General features: G+C 35.1%; 1 protein-coding gene across 1 annotated transcript in view; it reads left to right on the top strand.

Annotated features, from left to right (window-relative positions):
- The window catches only part of LOC149422087 (sterol O-acyltransferase 1), a 42,140-nt gene that overhangs the window by 7,673 nt on the left and 16,865 nt on the right, over nt 1–17,602 (top strand). The window contains exons 4-5 of the mRNA XM_089634303.1: nt 14,805–14,984; nt 15,941–16,089. Coding sequence (XP_089490429.1) covers nt 14,805–14,984; nt 15,941–16,089 — 329 coding nt within the window. The remainder of the gene's footprint in view (nt 1–14,804; nt 14,985–15,940; nt 16,090–17,602) is intronic.

The following is a 17,602-nucleotide window of genomic DNA, read 5'->3' as shown; positions in this document are numbered from 1 at the left end:
GGTGAGAGAGGGACAGTGAACGGTGAGCGGTGGTGGGGGTACCCGCATTTTCGTGTCGATCCTGACTCGGTTTTACTCCGTCCCCGAATTACGCGCCTAAAGAAGTTTCACTTCAAAAAAAAAAAAAAAATGATTGTATTTTCATGTTTGTTTTGAACTTGAATCATAGAAACTAATTATATACATGTAAAAGGATTCCCATACATATCTTCTATAGACAAAATATACAAGTGGCATTTTTTGTCAATTTTCAACAGGGTACCTACATATTTTTTCTATATATTCTTTTTGTAGAAGATCATATTTTCTAATGGGAAAATGTTCCAAATGGGCCAAATGCCTCATTCTTGTTAACGCTGTATTTAATTAGTATGTATACCTAACTAACTTACGGATCCATTGAACCAATTTGATTAAATCCTTTGTTTTAAACCGGCAAAAATATATTTCCACTGGCGATTTAGTGGAAATAAATGTTGCGGTATTTCGCATTTAGTCATATTATTATGACAAATTACGACAAAATTGCTTTTACGAATACGTATTTTTTTCCATATTACGAACCAGCCAATTATTTTTAATTCTAATTATTTGCACTATACAACATTGCTATAATTTCACTTCAAAATATGGTGGGTGATACGACATAAGTACCTTCCCCCAGCTACTTTTCGTTAAGTTAGGTTAGTTTACGTTAGGCTAGTTTGGGTTAGGTTAGGTTAATATTTTTTCTAATTTTCAAATCTAAAAAATATGTACTGGGCGATGACCCATGAGTATTTTTGCTAAAAAAAGAAAATATGTTAGGGATTGGTTATACCAAAAACGATGACTTGTTAAAAGAAAACCGTCTTACTAATTAGATTCTTACACGCCCGTTGATCGTTGGTGTGGTAAAAAGTCGGCCTCGACTATTTTAACTGTTTTCACAGTTCTGACCTTAAGCGCTGCGTAATATTTACACCGCGCTTTTTTAGTAAGGCTGTAAGAATGAAAATCTGCAAATAAATCGTTATAATTTCGAGTTGTATATTTAATTTTAAAATAAAATATACGATTGACAAATAAAATATATAGGTAGGTACATAAGGCATTGGAGTCAAACGCATTGTACAAAAACAATAAATAGAAATGAAAGTTTTTTTTCATTACGAAAAAGGGAAAGAGATTTGAACAATAAAACCTACTAAATTAATGGGTTAACACACTGATAACAATTTATAACGAATTGTTTTATTTTGTGAACATTTGAGGGAACTCCACCGCTTTCACAACGATGTTATAAGGATACGTATCGTTTCCTCTTTGTAACGTTGTCCGAAACGTTGGCTAAAGAAGGAGTTAGCGCAACACGGCATAACACCCCAAAAACAAATAACAAAAATACTTTTGGCCCTGGAAATCTTAAATCTTAATTGTTTCCTCATTCACCGCACATGTCAAGACTCTATGGCCTCATGCCCGGAACAATGTTATATGCGATATGTATTTTGTGTTTCCTCATTCACCGCACATGTCAAGACTCTATGGCCTCATGCCCGGAACAATGTTATATGCGATATGTATTTTGTGAACAATATTACATTCGTGAAACTCCAACGCGTGGACTTAAAAAGCGCAGGACTATTGCGATTTTGGATGAATGGCATTGAAGCCGAATCTAGGGTGAGGGGAAATTTTCTCGCAGCCATCTTGTGTGACAAACTTTTAAAATCATTTATATGCAAAGTTGGTGCATAATAAACTATTATCATTTTATCTTAGTGTTATTAAAGCGGGCAGTTATAACTGAATATAATTTGTAAATAATTTTAAATAATCTGCGGCTTATAATTTTTGGGGTATTTGGTAAGAGAAAGAACGAGATATGTCTTTAAAATAAGTAGCTTTTAACATATTTCCCCTCACCCCGCGGCTTCAAATTGTTCTCGAATAGCTCCGTCCAGGGCTTTTTAGGTTCGTGCTCCGACGGCGGAGGGGGCCCCGACTAGGTTCCAAAATGATACACATTGAGAACATAGAAGCGTTGCTTTTGCAATGGAGGACTTAGATAGCAGAGGATTGAACTCGCGACGTCTGAGTGGGAATCAGACGCGTTTGTCCACTCGGTGACTAGCCGGTTAAGCTGATATATTTGATAGGTTTCCATTTTAAACAAAGATTCCGTTTAAGAAAATACAATTTGATTTCCGTCTAAATATTGTCGAGATACTGACTTTCCGAAAGAAAAAAATCGAAAGCAATTATTTGTTTTCCCTTTGACTTACAAAAATGCCTGCGACAATTTTTATGTGTATTTTTGAATGTAATAATTCACCCACACTACAAAACATACTTAAAATACTTACAAAATATACTACACTTTATGAGATTTATAACAAATTTTCCACTCGGGTCGCTCGTCATAGTTTCGCAGTCTCCGAGATTATTGAAGAATTGAGGCTAATGTGCGGTATTCTCAATTTTATAAGAATATTTATAGCTAGACACATTTTTTTCAAAAGTATATGTATATATATTGGATTGCGTAATACGGTAATACACATGACCAGTGATTATTGTGCTGTCTGCGGAACGATTAGTAATGTCGATAAACAATATCCCAGAGGTCACAGATTACAGTCACACAGCAATTCCCAGAAACTATTTAGATCAACTCCCGAGAGACCCTTATCGTTACAAAGTAACATTAATATGGGCATGCCCTCTACTACTTCTTTCTGATAAACGACACATGGAACAGCAATGGGATTTACAACATTGATTACAATGGATTTATCTCAGCGACATGCAGTAGCTCATGCATTAGCTCATGTATTGCACAGCACTGGCCACGTATCGCGACACTGAAGAATGTTACAAATCAGCTGTTTATCGGAGTTATCACTGGTTTCTCATTTTTATTTATAGATTGAAATCTGTTAGATAGGTATTCGTTTTAATACTATGTTTTGTGTTTGTACGAGTGTAACCAATATCAATATTGTCGAATTAATTATTTGATAACACTTTTGTTGTTCTATCCACGTGCATTAATTAGGCCGCTTATATTAGTAACAGATCTTGGCAATTTTTAAGAGGGGCAAATGTTTTCATAAAAATTAGGTAAATTGCGTGGTTATTTTTCTCATCCCTAGTTGTGCCGCCAAGAGGTCCAGCGCGGACGGTCGATAAAGCCCTACGTCAATCATTGAGTGATATATAAACCTCATTGATGTCAATACGATATTGACTAAGATCGTGATCTATGGTCAGTTATGGTATATTCCCTAGCACGGTCAACGATTGATTAAATTCCTACAATAAAGCCTTCCAAGTCTTAAGCGGCTCCTCAACTGTCATAAATTTCGTTATTGTTGAAATGGGCAATTTTTTTTATTAAATTCTATTTAAATAAAAATTGAATTATTATTCTATCTACATTAAATTCTTTGTGCAAAATAACCGAATTTAACAATATTTGAACGTTTATGACCGCTCGGGTTCGCGTTTCGGTTGTTTGAAACGAAATTTTTACATGTAACAAGTTGCGAATAAAGACCCCATTAGCTAATTAACTCTCTTTTAGTGCCAAAAAGTAAATACGGACTGCCAATGTGCATATTTAGGTTAGTATTTCAATACAACATTTTTGCGTAACTTTATGACGTTTGACATTTCGGAATGTCTAATTCCTCCAGTGTTGCCAGTATATATCAAAAACTAAATACGCGAAACTACCGATGATTATATTGTATCAAACACCCTTACCTAGAACGGTCGTCCTGTTGATAAGAAGGGTTCCATGATAACAAAAACTATTTTTTAAATTAAATTTTTTGAACTATTTTTTAAAAACATTTTTTTATTATTTTTATTTTTTTTTATTTAGTAAATGATTATACATTTATATACATTATTTAAGAAATGTTTTGACTGCCCAACTAGGAGGATTCCCGTTTTAGGACAGTCAAATTAGGATGAGTATTAACATTTTGAATACTTCTTCGGACAGCTGTTTAAAGTGACGTACCCCACAAGGGAGGAATGGGACACGGTCCCAGGTCCAAACTCCAAACAGGAACTAATCTGGTTCACAGACGGGTCCAAGATGGAGGAAGGAACAGGGGCCGGGGTCTGTCTACATGGATCTAAGAGGGAACTCAGTATACCTCTAGGAATGCACTGCACTGTGTTTCAAGCTGAGATGAATCTTAGCTTATCTGAAGCCATCTTAGCCTGCGCACAGGAGAATATGAGTATCGGGTACAGAAATAAGAACATAAACATATGTTCGGATAGCCAGGCGGCCTTAATGGCACTGGAAAGTAACCGATGCCACTCCAGACTGGTGATGGAATGCAGGACTATCCTTATAGAACTGGCGACCATCAATAAAGTAACCCTGCTCTGGGTACCAGGACATAAAGGTATTGAGGGCAACGAGCGGGCTGACGAACTAGCAAGGAAAGGGGCGAAAGCACCACTTGCGGGATCTGAGCCGGCCGTAGGAGTAGCAGCTTGCCACACCAAACTACATATCAAGAGGTGGGTCAAATCCCAACACTCGATGGAATGGAAGAAGGCACCCGGAATGAGGCAATCTAAAGTACTCATAAACGGACCGGACCCTAACCGAACCAGGCAACTACTCGATATGGACAGAAACTCACTGAGGGAACTGGTAGGACTATTAACGGGACACTGCCATCTCAGGAGACACATGCAACTGTTGGGAGTGGAAAACACCAACATCTGTAGGAAATGTGAAGAGGAGGAAGAGACTCCAATTCACCTATGGTGCCAATGTCCCGCTCTGCTGGGAATAAGGCTCAGATACCTGGGAAGGCACAGTGTGGAACCAGAAGACATCGCCACATATCCAATGACAGCCCTGGTGAACTTCATAAAAGGGACCGGGTTACTGGCAAGGGAATGAGGTAAAATGGGAGATAGTACGATGGGCCTATGGCCTAAGTGCTCGCGGGGAACGTAAGTAAACCGCATCCGACTTTAAAAAAAAAAAAACATTTCGATAAGTTGTTTGATAAGTATAGTATTAAAATAATAATGAAATAATAGGTATATGTACTATTAACTGGTGCCTTAGCCTACTAACATATTTTTCATAAATATGAATAACAAAGAGAAGAAATAGAATAAAATAAAATATCCAATTAAACATAAGATTAACTGCTGCTTGGGTAGCATTCTAATTTAAAAGTTTTGTTTCATTACTTTTCATAACTTTATATCACTTTTTACAGGTGTGTTGAATTGTCATTACGAGGAGTTATTATTATCACGTGTGCAAACCATCTAAACAATTTCGCATTATTTTTCTTGTTATTCACGATTTAAATCGGCGTTGCATTATACTCTTTCGTCGTACACAGTTGTACACGCAAAGGCCTAAGGATTCCCATTCCTATATAGTATAGTTACTTGTATTCAGTTCTCTACTAGTTCAGCCCATAGTTAGAACCGATTTACCAGATTTGTTATCAAAACTTGATTGTGGATTGCTAGCCTTTCATAAAGGCATTTTGTTTTTTTCTTTAATATTCACAATTTAATAATTGACAGCGATATCTAGTTGTCACACAACGAAAACAAATCGGCCCATTGAGCCAATCAATAAAGAGTTGACATTAATATAAGAAAAAATCGGGGATTAATAATCCTCTATTAGTTCAATTGTAATTAGACCAATCAATCAATGACGGGATTCAAAGTCTACCTCCTTATTTAGCCAACGTTTCTGACAGCATTGCAGTGTCCATCATCAGGGCAGATGTATAATCTTATTATGTGGTAAAATAATACGATAAGGGGGATAAGGAGAATGTATGACGTTAAGATAATTATAGAAGAAGTCGGTGACGCCCGAGGAAGACATGATACTTTGAAAGGGTAAACTTTTTCAATTCTTTACAATATTTTATCCATTTTAGTGTTTAATTTTTGTAGGCACGTATTGTAAAACATAAAACAAAAAATAATGCATAAAATTTCGAAAGAAGCATTTACTTTGTGGTATGTCATCAATATAAGTAATAAAAATGTATGTGTTTATTTATTGAAAAAAATTATAATTAAAATTTTTGTCATTTTATGTAATTTTCTCAACGCGTAATTTATTTCATACATATTTTTGGACAATTTTCAATTTTGTTTTGACGGCTATTTCTTTTATGTTTTTTCTTTATATTTTTTTTCTTTATTCAGCTCTATACGTAGTATTAGGTGTTGGGTATTAACAGCGCCTTGGCTCCTTGGCTCCTTGGCCCTTGGCTCCTTGGCTTGATAGGCCAGTGCAATTAGCGCCAAAAAGGGGGTCGCGATCGAAGTAATTCCGGTAGTCCCAATTTTTTTATATGTTATATAAACTGATCCCCTGATGTAAAATCTGAGTTTCCGACCTTGGCGCACCTGTGCTCGCGCCGCCATTTTGAAAAAACTGGCCAAAATCTAGTTTTTCCCAAATATCTCACTTCCAATGCAAGTTTTGGCTAAAGTTTATTTACAAGTATAATAGAACATAAAATAACCTACAACTTTTATTAAAACAAACTTCTTCTATCTCTAATAGGTACCGAGGTAGAAAGTCGTAGTCGTAGTCGTAGTCGTAGTCGTATATTTTTGAAAAAACAAGTTTTTTGCGCGACTAGGTTTGGTTTTTTATAAATACCTCGTTTCCAGTGGAATTTCATGAAAATTTTTATTGATACCAATTATGTAAAACATAAAATTTCAAAAAAAACTGTGTAGTTTTTATGTTTATTTAGTTTTTTTTACCGATAAATAAATAAATTTTACTAGAATAAACAAATCTAGGTAGGTACGCACAGAAAATCTATCACGGTTTATTATCACGTTATTAGATTTTTGTTTGCATTTTTAAATACATACATCTATAAATTTACTAGAGGGCACTTCGGTATGGGGGGGCTACCCCCCACCCTTCTACTCATCCCCTCCTGGATTGGTTTATCTGCATAACATTTGTGAGGGTATCGAGTCATTCTGTGGGATTGAATCAGGAACGTCAGAGCAACATGTAGAGATGTGGCCTACAAGAATTAAGAGGGATGATCGAGACGTTCAAACTCTCATTGATTGGTTTGCTTGCCATGAACCATTTCCTAAAAAAAACGTGATTATGTCTATTAGCAGTGGCACAATCGGGGATAGCAAAGTCACTTGTCACATGGCTGAAAAGATGGGGAAATTAGCTATGTCTAAAGTTATCAACCAGAACTTTGGAAACCTACACTTAAAACGTAATGATGCGATAGTTTCTCTTGCGGCGGTGACCAGCAGTGTCAAAAATCAGGGTGTGACTATGGGAATAGATCCATTAATGCTATTCCATCATATGTGTATTGCCAAAAAGTCTGAAAGTGAACTTAAAGAATATTTTTAATATGAACTCTCTCCTGTACCATTGTCTCTTTTCTCAGAGGAAAGCATGCGCAAAGGAACGAAGTCTATATTTTATTCATCATTCAACCCTCTACCAAATAATACAGAACTGGGAAGCAGTAAAATACACGTAATTGATGGAGGATATTTACTGCACAAAGTTGTATGGGGTCGTGCTCAACCTTTTTCAGTAATTTTCCAGCAATATGTCAGGTATGTACAAAATCACTATGAATCCAATCCAGTAGCGGTATTCGATGGATACCCAGATTCTATGGAAAAGAAAAGCACTAAAGGGGTGGAAAGAAAACGGCGTGCCAGAGTTACAGCTTCTGCTGAAGTTTTGTTTTTTGAAAGCATGCACCCACAAGTGCCACAGGAAAAGTTGCTTGGAAATGAGAAGAACCAGTCTCGTTTTATTTCCCTACTCAGAACCTCATTTGCACGATCCCACATAACGATAGTACAAGCTGAAGAGGGTGCTGACGTTCTCATAGTGAACACAGCAAATGCGTTGTACTCGAACAAATGTTTTAAACACATTGAAATAGTTGAAAAATTTTATTCCTTCATGCCATAAGTGGTTGCGATTCAACTGGAGCTCCGTTCGGTCAAGGCAAACACAAATTTTGTAATATTCTTCTCAAGAACCACTCAGTGAATGAACTTGTTCGTGTATTTCAAGACCCAAAAGCAAAGACAGAAACAATCACTTTGGCTGCCGAACAACTATTTGCACTTTTGTATGGCGGCAACGAGAAATCAAATTTGGAAAATTTAAGGTACATCATTTTTGTCAAAGGAGTAAAAAAGAACAAATTCAATTTATCCAGGCTACCACCCACCAAAGATGCAGTCCAGCAACCCGCTTCAAGAACATACTTGCAAGTGCAGACTTGGCTTGGTCACGATAAATATCCGACTGAATGGGGGTGGCAAAAGGATGCTGTTGGGTTACTTACTCCAGTAACAATGTTGAAGGAAGCTGCACCTCAGGCCTTGCTGAACTTCATATCATGTCAATGCAAAAAAGGTTGCGCTGAAAAGTGCACCTGCAGAAAGTCGAGTTTGAAATGTTCCCTACTCTGCATTCATTGCAATGGCAACTCCTGCGAGAATGCTGTAGAAGCCTTCGTTGATGACGATGACGAGGAATATGATGACCCAGTCGCCACAAATTTGGGTGATAAGACAGATGAAGAAGCTATTCAGGGGCAGAAGTAAGAAACTATAGTCAAGGGCTCGTACTTCTGTCTAAACTGATCTACCATTAATTTTATTTTTTGTTATGCTGACAACTTATCTAATAAAGAAAAGAATGTCAATAAATGTTAATTTTACAAAAATACCAATTTTTTATCTTTTTATGTACCTTATCATCTTAATTGTATTAATAATCTTAAATATATGTTGTGATTACTTTGATAGGCATGTCAGACCAAGCTGCGAGCATAAATGTAGTGGCTTGGCCTATTTTAGTGGTCTTCCCATTGGGAATGTAAAGCGACCGATATGCTGAAATAGTCTATCTACTATATTTATAGCTAGGTCTGACACAGGCATGACGATTGTTATCAACGTATATGTTCTTAGAACAATAATTGTTAAAGAAAAATAAAATCAAGGAATGCCAAGTTTAAAACACCTAACCTCTGTTTCAATTTTTGGCCTGGTTTTGATGGATTAGAGTTTGGATACGTAATACAGATAAAAAATATAAATTATATACCTATTTCTTTAACGAAATTTTATTTTCTTCAAAATTATTATCAATAAACTTTTCACAAAATTGTACTGGAAACGAGGTATTTATAAAAAAAACCAAACCTAGTCGCGCAAAAAACTTGTTTTTTCAAAAATATACGCACCTCTACGACTTTCTACCTCGGTACCTATTAGAGATAGAAGAAATTTTTTTCAACAAAATTTGTAGGTTATTTTATGTTCTATTATACTTGTAAATACACTTTAGCCAAAACTTGCATTGGAAATGAGATATTTGGGAAAAATTAGATTTTGGCCCGATTTTGGCCAGTTTTTTCAAAATGGCGGCGCGAGCACAGGTGCGCCAAGGTCGGAAACTCAGATTTTACATCATGGGATCAGTTTGTATAATATTTAAAAAAATTGGGACTACCGGAATTACTTCGATCGCGAATCGCTAATTGCACTGGCCTATGACATGACTCCAAGGATCCGATGATCCAAATTCTTCTCGCCTTGCGCATGCATAGGGCCGGCCCTGAATCTAAGATACGTCATTAGTAGACCTAAGACAAGTTTTTTTTATATATAATAACATATCGGGTTATAACCTTTGTTGAGCAACGCTCGTGTAAAAAATCCGGAGAAACGTAAAAATAACAAAGTTTTTATAATAAAGTTTTAAGAACTATTATTATAATAATTAGATGTTTAGTATACATTTCTACAATCATCTATCTTATTACTAACTATAGACTGGTCAAACTATTATCAATTTATGTCATTCACCGGGTCATCGATGACTAATACAATGCTATACTCGTATGTACAATGCATTCGATCGATGAACGTGCTGCTAGATGTACCTACATGTGTTATTATTCTTATTTATTTATATTTTGTACAGGCAGATACCATACTTACCTGGTAGGTCACTTGAGATTAACACTGTTTATTGTTTATTAGAGATGTCTAGATAAGGTTCGCACGCACAGGACATAACTGTACTTTCCGGTATTTATTTTAATAATATTTATTTATGTTCTTTAATGAGCGTATTTGGTAAAGGAAAAGCAAACTTTATGCTGGGCAGTACTACGGTAAAAGGTTTTACTAAGTGCGATTCGTCCCCCGGTATAAGACAGATTTAGAATAGTGTAAATCCAATAAAAAAAGTGTAATTAGGATGTATTATAGCCAATACAAGAATGCTACCCTCAGGAATGGTATATTTAATATAATGGTATGAGAGCTTAAAAACTTAAAAAGTTTTTAGTTTAGACCTGAGTTCTGTTGGACTTGTTATGCATCTCTTAATTCCGGGGGAAGTTTATTCCAAGCCGTCGGCTCAGATGCTCCGAAAGCGCAATCACAAAACTTAGTATTTGGCTTGCGCTTAGGTTCCATCAGTCTTCATATAGCTGATGATGTTGCTGATCTTAGAGTCAGACCAGTGTTTTCTGGGACGCATAGTTCCGAGATGTTGGGTGAGGTCATTTCATTGATGGATTTAAAAATCACCCAGCCCAATTTAAACTGGATTCTTTCGGGGCACTTGAGCCAGTGAAGGTTACGAAGGTGTTCTGAAATGTGCGAATATTTAGAGACCCCGTTTGAGCCTTGCTGCTACATTAAACACTGATTGGAGTTTGTCAATTTGATTTTTGGAAGACTGGCATAAATACCGTTGCAATAATCGAGACGTGAGACTGCGTAAGAGTTAGTTTTGTTGCCTCTGTAGGAAGGTTTCTTCGGACAGACTTGAGTTGTGTTAGGTGAAAAAACCCGGTGCCTTCAATAGGTACTATTTATTTATTTGACTTTTAAACGAAATTTCTGAATCTAAATTGACACCGAGAAGTTTGACTGTTGTTTTTGGGATGATATGGTCTATGAAATGTTGACGTTTGTTTGTGGTCGCCCAGAGAAATACAGTCTTAGATTGATTCAGCTTCAGCTTGTTTAAATACATCCAACGAGTTATTGTTTCTAAACAAAAATAAACTTGCTGATTATCAGCGTAGCAGTTATAATACAAGAGATCAAATGACTCGATTATTTTTGGCGACATCATTTGTAAAAAGTATGAAGAGAAGTGGACCCAAAACGGATCCCTGGGGTACCCCTGAAGAAAGTGTTGCGAAGTTAGATAATTTATTTCCAACCTTCACGGCTTGTAAGCGATTGAATAGATAGGATGCCAGTCAATTTTTGGTGTCGAATTCAAACCATATATTTTTCCTCTAATCTCTTAATGAGGAAGTCTTTATCAATCGTGTCAAATACTGCCCTCATGTCTAGGGGTGCTAACTTACCTGACTCTATGGCTAGAGTTATGTCTGACGCCGTACGAAGTATTCCGGTTTCAGTTGAGTGGAACTTTTTGTATTTTCTCTTGAGTGGAACTTTGTGTATATAAATGGAAGATTTGTGAAAAATTTATTTGAATTCAAGTGACTGGTTATTTGTGGAGCAGCAATTTTCTCCATGATTTTTAAAATGAAAGGTAAGTTTGAATAAGTTATCGGCGTCTAGGTGTGACTTTTTCAGTATTGGTGTAACTACAGCTGACTCGAGTGGTTCAGGAAAGTCGCCAGTGCTGAGTGATTTATTAAAAACGTGAACTGGGAATGGAGCTAAAAAAATGTAACATTGTTGTAATAACCATGTCGGTATAAGATCAAGAATGCACTACTATTAGGCGAGGTTCAAATCATTTTTTTTACTTCTTTGTGGGTTTGAAGGAAGACGAAATTCTTTTAGTGAATTTTAGTGAATATTGGCGGAGGGCGTGAGATTTGGAGGCACGAATGGATTCAAAAGCCACCCGTTGTAATATCTATCTTCGTTGGAACAGTGACTTTGGAAATTACAGTCTTTAGTGAATTCCAGAGACTTCGTGGGTTGGTTCGCTCAAATCACTATTTTGATTAATCTTTATAACGAATTGTTGTACATTATGAATACCAAAAAAGATGCTTTAGATAAATTGAAAGTTTTCCTATCGTTTCGCTTGGGTAGAATACAAATAAAATAATAAATTACTCAATAAAAAATATAAATTTAAACTACTAAAAAAATTTTTTTTCAATAGAAATGTATGAACGCGTAAAGGAAACAACTTTAAAAAATAGAATATTATAGCTAAGATTATTTCTGACAGTTTCACTTGACTAAGTTTTTTTACTTTCTTATAAAATTATTTACAAAATAAATAAAAACCAGTGTTGTGCTTGAAATCGAACGTTTCTCGACTCCGGTTGTCAAGCGATTTTAATGCCTATTACCTATTACCTACAATATAAGGTATACCAAGAATATACACATGTTTGGCTTGTAGCTTCCTTTTAATCTTTTCTTACCAATACTCTGATCTTTTGGAATTTATTTTACTCGTGTTTATAGCTATGGTAAGGTAACGTTCTGCAACGCAGTTCAATGTGGATTTTTTCTACGATTTATTTATTTATTTCTATATAATATTTACAGTGTTCACATAATTATTTATATTTATATATGATATATTTCAAACTTATAACTATAATATGTTGTGTGTAAGGTAGGTTTGAGAAGGTGAAACTGTATGTGAGTAATATTGTATGTTTCGTGAACACCTCACTAGAAGAACCTGTGCTGAGGTGTTTACGTGGTTATGCATAGGTGTGACAAGTATTTATGTGTTGTAGAAGAAAATTTTTATTTTATAATCATTATTTGAATTGTTTCGTGAGAAATATTAGTTTATATACAAGTTTATTGTAAAACACCATTTTATCTCGACAGACATTGTATTGGCCTACTACAAATTATTTATATCTTATGTCTAATTAGAGATGACTTATTTAATTGCAATTCACGTGTTAAAAAAATATGTTTAAAAAATAATAACATAATAAAGAGGTTCTTTAACCTAAGTCACCGGTTATCTAATTAATTAAAGTAATCTGGTTACGAAATAGTTTCTCAATTTATAATATTATTTAAGAGATTTTATAATTTCACATTTTTTTCATTTAACCAAGCTCCTCTCATAATACTGAGAAATGTAATTCCTTAACACGCCTAGTAGTGGTAACCCTTTGACCCTTGCCCAACACGTATCGAATATTTAGAGATAAACAATATTAGTCGCAGATAAGCGCTTAGTGGAAGATAAAGTAATACATAACATTCTGAGAACCACAGCAATCTTCAATGAAAGATTATTTACTTTTAAATGCTAGAGCAATGGGCGAGTTTTAAAAAAGTAACAAGCTTGGCGGCCATAAATATTTTATGAATAATATGCATCATATTTTTGTATGTGCCGATGTTAGCACCAAAACAACATTTCTTATAAACAAAGCATCTGCAATGATAAAAAAAGATTGATTGTTTATTTCAAGTGCTGGTGCACTGGGAGTTCTGACAGAACTCTGGTCTGTGACTTAAACTATTATTTGAGTCATCTACTTGCAAAACCCGCTCTGGAATTTTTCTAAAATCTGTAGATGTCACGAAAAACTGTTTGTAACACTTTTAATATAAAAATAAAATACATTTTATGGCAAATATCAACATAATTATACATTATTCTTTTGATATTTCGCGAGAAATACTTATTAATTATTTATTTATTTTCAATTTACTTTGCGCTGTTTGCGAATGTATCAGAAGCAGCAGAAATTTCCAGGGCGCGTTTTGTAAAACAACGACTCATTTATTCTATTATTGTCTAGTGAGACGTGAACCCTGTCGAACTGGGTTCACACAAACCATTAATTAACCGCCTGGTGTTATTGTTATCATCGAAAAACACTGTAACATGGACATAAATAAATTATTATTCTTGATTCATACATTCACAAAATAACTATAAGTAGATACTTACCTACTTAAATATTATTTATAACTGTTTGTGAGAATTTATTATGACCGAGAAAACTTCCAGTGGCTAAGTAACTGCTACCTGGCGCTGCCCGAGGTTTCAATTTGAGATGGACGATCTGAAAGTGGTTTTGTTGTCCTGGAAATTCCAGAAAAATAAAGCTTTGCAAGTTTCATTAAACTTTCTTCCTCCTCTTTCAAGCACACATATTTTCTACTGTAATTGAGCAGATTACCTACCTACCTAATAAATCTTAACCATGCAACATATATTATCAAAGGTTTTTGTTATATTGTCTCAGTATTGTGGCCGATGATAGCCTTTGACTACTTGAATGCGGCTCTTCGATAAATGACGTGTTTAAAATAAATTTGGTTTTACAGTAAAATCCCCATTGGTTCACAATACAAGTGGTCCGCTTTGAAAGACCTAGAGAAAGAGACATGATGATTTTGAACACCTGGAAAAGAATTCCTGGCTCAAATGTTCAGTTAAAAGCTAGCATTTGCTGTTCTTTCACTTTTATATATTTTTCAAAATAAAAAATAGTCATTGATGAGAACCTGGAAAGTGCTTAAAATTAAATCAACAAACATTTGACTTATGCAAACTTGCGAGGACATTGTTTACATTAAACATTACAATGTTTTCATTTTTTAATTAAATAATAATGTAATTTTTATCAATAAATAAGATAATTATAAAGTAAGATGCATGCTATATAGTTTTATTCACTGTACCTAGTTTAATTCGACTTCTAAAAATAAGATTCTTGTAAAGAAACTTAGTTCTCATATAAATTTAAATCGTCTCTTTTGACTGATTTCAGCTCAAAAAGAGAAGAAGCAAAGTCCCGAATATCCACGGGGAAGGTGTTTATGCCACGCCACTCGCTGATGACGGAGATTCTGCAGATCTCACACATCCGCACCATCTACCACATCTTCATCGTCATTCTCATCATCCTATTCCTCAACACTGTCATCTATGATCTCGTGGACCAAGGAAGGTAACAATACTTACTTTTTATTAAAATGGCGAATAATTCTATTGATAGTGCATTCCTTTTTTAATGATGTGGATTATACGTGCCTGAAAACTTCAGGCGTAGTCAAAAGAGGAATAGTGCTATTCAATGAAATTTCTAAAGCAGTTGATATAATTTTTTAATATTTTTGTTGTTTGTTTTTGGGGTGTTATGCCGTGTTGCGCTAACTCCTTCTTTAGCCGACGTTTCGGACAGCGTTGCAGTGTCCATCATCAGGGCAGATCCGGTAGATCCGAAGATGCAACGCTGTCCGAAACGTCGGCTAAAGAAGAAGTTAGCGCAACACGGCATAACACCCCAAAAAACAAACAACAAAAATGCTTTTGGCCGTGAAAATCTAAAAAAAATTTTAAATATGTTTTTTTTGTAGGTAGGTAGGCACCTTTTCAAATGTTAAGAATGTTAAAATAATAAATCTTGTACTCTAATGTACTTCTTCTATAATTAATGATTAATGCGTCGCAGGAATAATAATTTAATTTTTTAAAAAAAAAGAAAAAAAAACTATTTCAACTTCTGCAAAAGAAAAAAATTCCATACTTCAATAGTGCAAGGCTGATATTATGATTTTGTCACAAAATATGTTACATGTTATCTGTTATCTCTTAGACGTAGCTGGGCTTGAACTCTCTTGAGATATATCTCTCAGCATAATCCTTATCTGGAACTCTAACTGGAAATACATATGCAGTATTCTAGGTTAAAACTTTAATATATGATATTTCACAGTGCTGTCCTTTTCTGGAACTCTACTCCAGCTACGAATTATCTCGTAATTATTCGTATTTTTTGGGCAGTGAACTCCAAATATTGTTCTTCTTTATTCTATGACTAATGTAAGAGATTCCTCGCAAGAAGGGCGCATCTGTATCGATATTAGGTCGGCTTTATGAAAAAAACATACATAATTATTTCAGCATCAATGTTGGCTTCAACCTAGTACGACTGGGGTTCGGTAAGATAGGCGCAGTGGCCGTGATTTGGGGCTGCATGCAGTCGGCTGCACTGCTGCCACATCCCCTGCTGCGCTTCTGGGCCAGCGGCAGACAAATCCTTGTTCGGCATGGTGAGTATACATTCTGGATAATACACGCACAACTTCAAATTGAAACAATTTCTCTCTTACACTCCCTGAACTTGTATTTCGCCATTTCATTTGATTTCGAAATTGTACAGAGAGACAGAATTTCCAAATTTACAGTCTTTTTTTCAACCAAATAATAATATAATTGTGTAAAAAATCGATATCTTTGGAGACTGAGTTTTGCTTTCACATCCCTATCACATGTTTGTTCTTCAATTGGAATTAATTGTAGACTTTTTACAGCCATGCTTGTTTTGACACTTTTTTCTAAATTTTCATCGAAGAAAGAAAATGCGACTTGCTCAGAATTGAAGTACCACAGATGATTTATCATTTTAGAGAGTGTCTGCAAGGTTTTTTATCGATTTCTCTATATTTTACAGGAGATTTTAAAAATTGTAGGTCTTGGTTGGGGGCCAAAGTGGGTTTAGGGGCGTTAAACCACGTTTTTACATAAATGTTTATTAAAAATAAACAAATGTCAGTGATAGCTTTTTTTCTAAATTTGTTAATGTAAATTGATCCCTGAAAAGATATATTTTGATACAATAAATGGCCTTTGCCATCCATCTAGCGTCGAATCTAAAGTTGAATTAATTCTTTGTCATCATCCCTTGGCTGTTAGTTTTTTAATTCTTCTATAAGAAAAATTGATATTTCATCTGAATTCCCTATTTTATGTCTAATATTTTTATCTTCAATAGCAGTTTTGTATTTTGTCTTGTCTAGCTTCGACCACCCAGTCTGAAAGTTTTTAAAAATATTTGAGCGGGGTTCAGTAGTCGTGCCCATTTTTAAATCAAAAACTGATTTGAGAATAATTTCTAAAATATGGTGGCGACATGCTAAATAAAGAAGATTTTTCTCTAATAACTGCTCCAACAAAACGCAGGTTCCGTTGAAGCGACTAGTATTTACCGCAGTGGTATCAAAACACATTGCCTGGATTTTCTCAACTGCTGAAAATACAGCTTTTGCCTGCGTAATTCCCGTACCATTTTCAAGCTGAGGAACTCCTATCAACTGTTCTTCATCTCCACAACAAATCAAAACCGCTACCCTTTCTAAATTTTCTTTACTCAAAATATCTGGAAGTAATTTTCCGTCCCAGTGCACAGCAGCTCCTTCTAAATCGGAATTTTTGAATCTATGTTTGATAAGCTCAGTCCTTTGTTTTCGGAATAGCTGTCTGCGAAGTCGTATTACACTTCTACATACAATTAAATTCTGTGAGTCAAAACCTAACGCCTCTGCAGTAGCTGATATTATTCGAACTGCGTCTCTATCTGAAATACTACATCTATCTAACAATAAAGCCATTTTTTCGGTAATAATCTCTACACTTCCTCTAGCGTACTTCTTTTTCTTTATTTCTGGCTCTCCTTCCTTTGTGTCGGGAAAATTCACCTCCATCTCTTCTTGTTCCTCTTCTTCTGATGTGCTGCTTGTTGAAGATTCCAGTTGTGCAATTAAATTATCTTCTAAAAAAAGGAAA

Source organism: Hesperophylax consimilis, chromosome 8 (assembly GCF_061612785.1).
Source record: "Hesperophylax consimilis isolate HC1 chromosome 8, BYU_Hcon_1.0, whole genome shotgun sequence".
Taxonomy (NCBI): Eukaryota; Metazoa; Arthropoda; class Insecta; order Trichoptera; family Limnephilidae; genus Hesperophylax; species Hesperophylax consimilis.
This window is presented reverse-complemented; position numbering and strand designations above follow the sequence as displayed.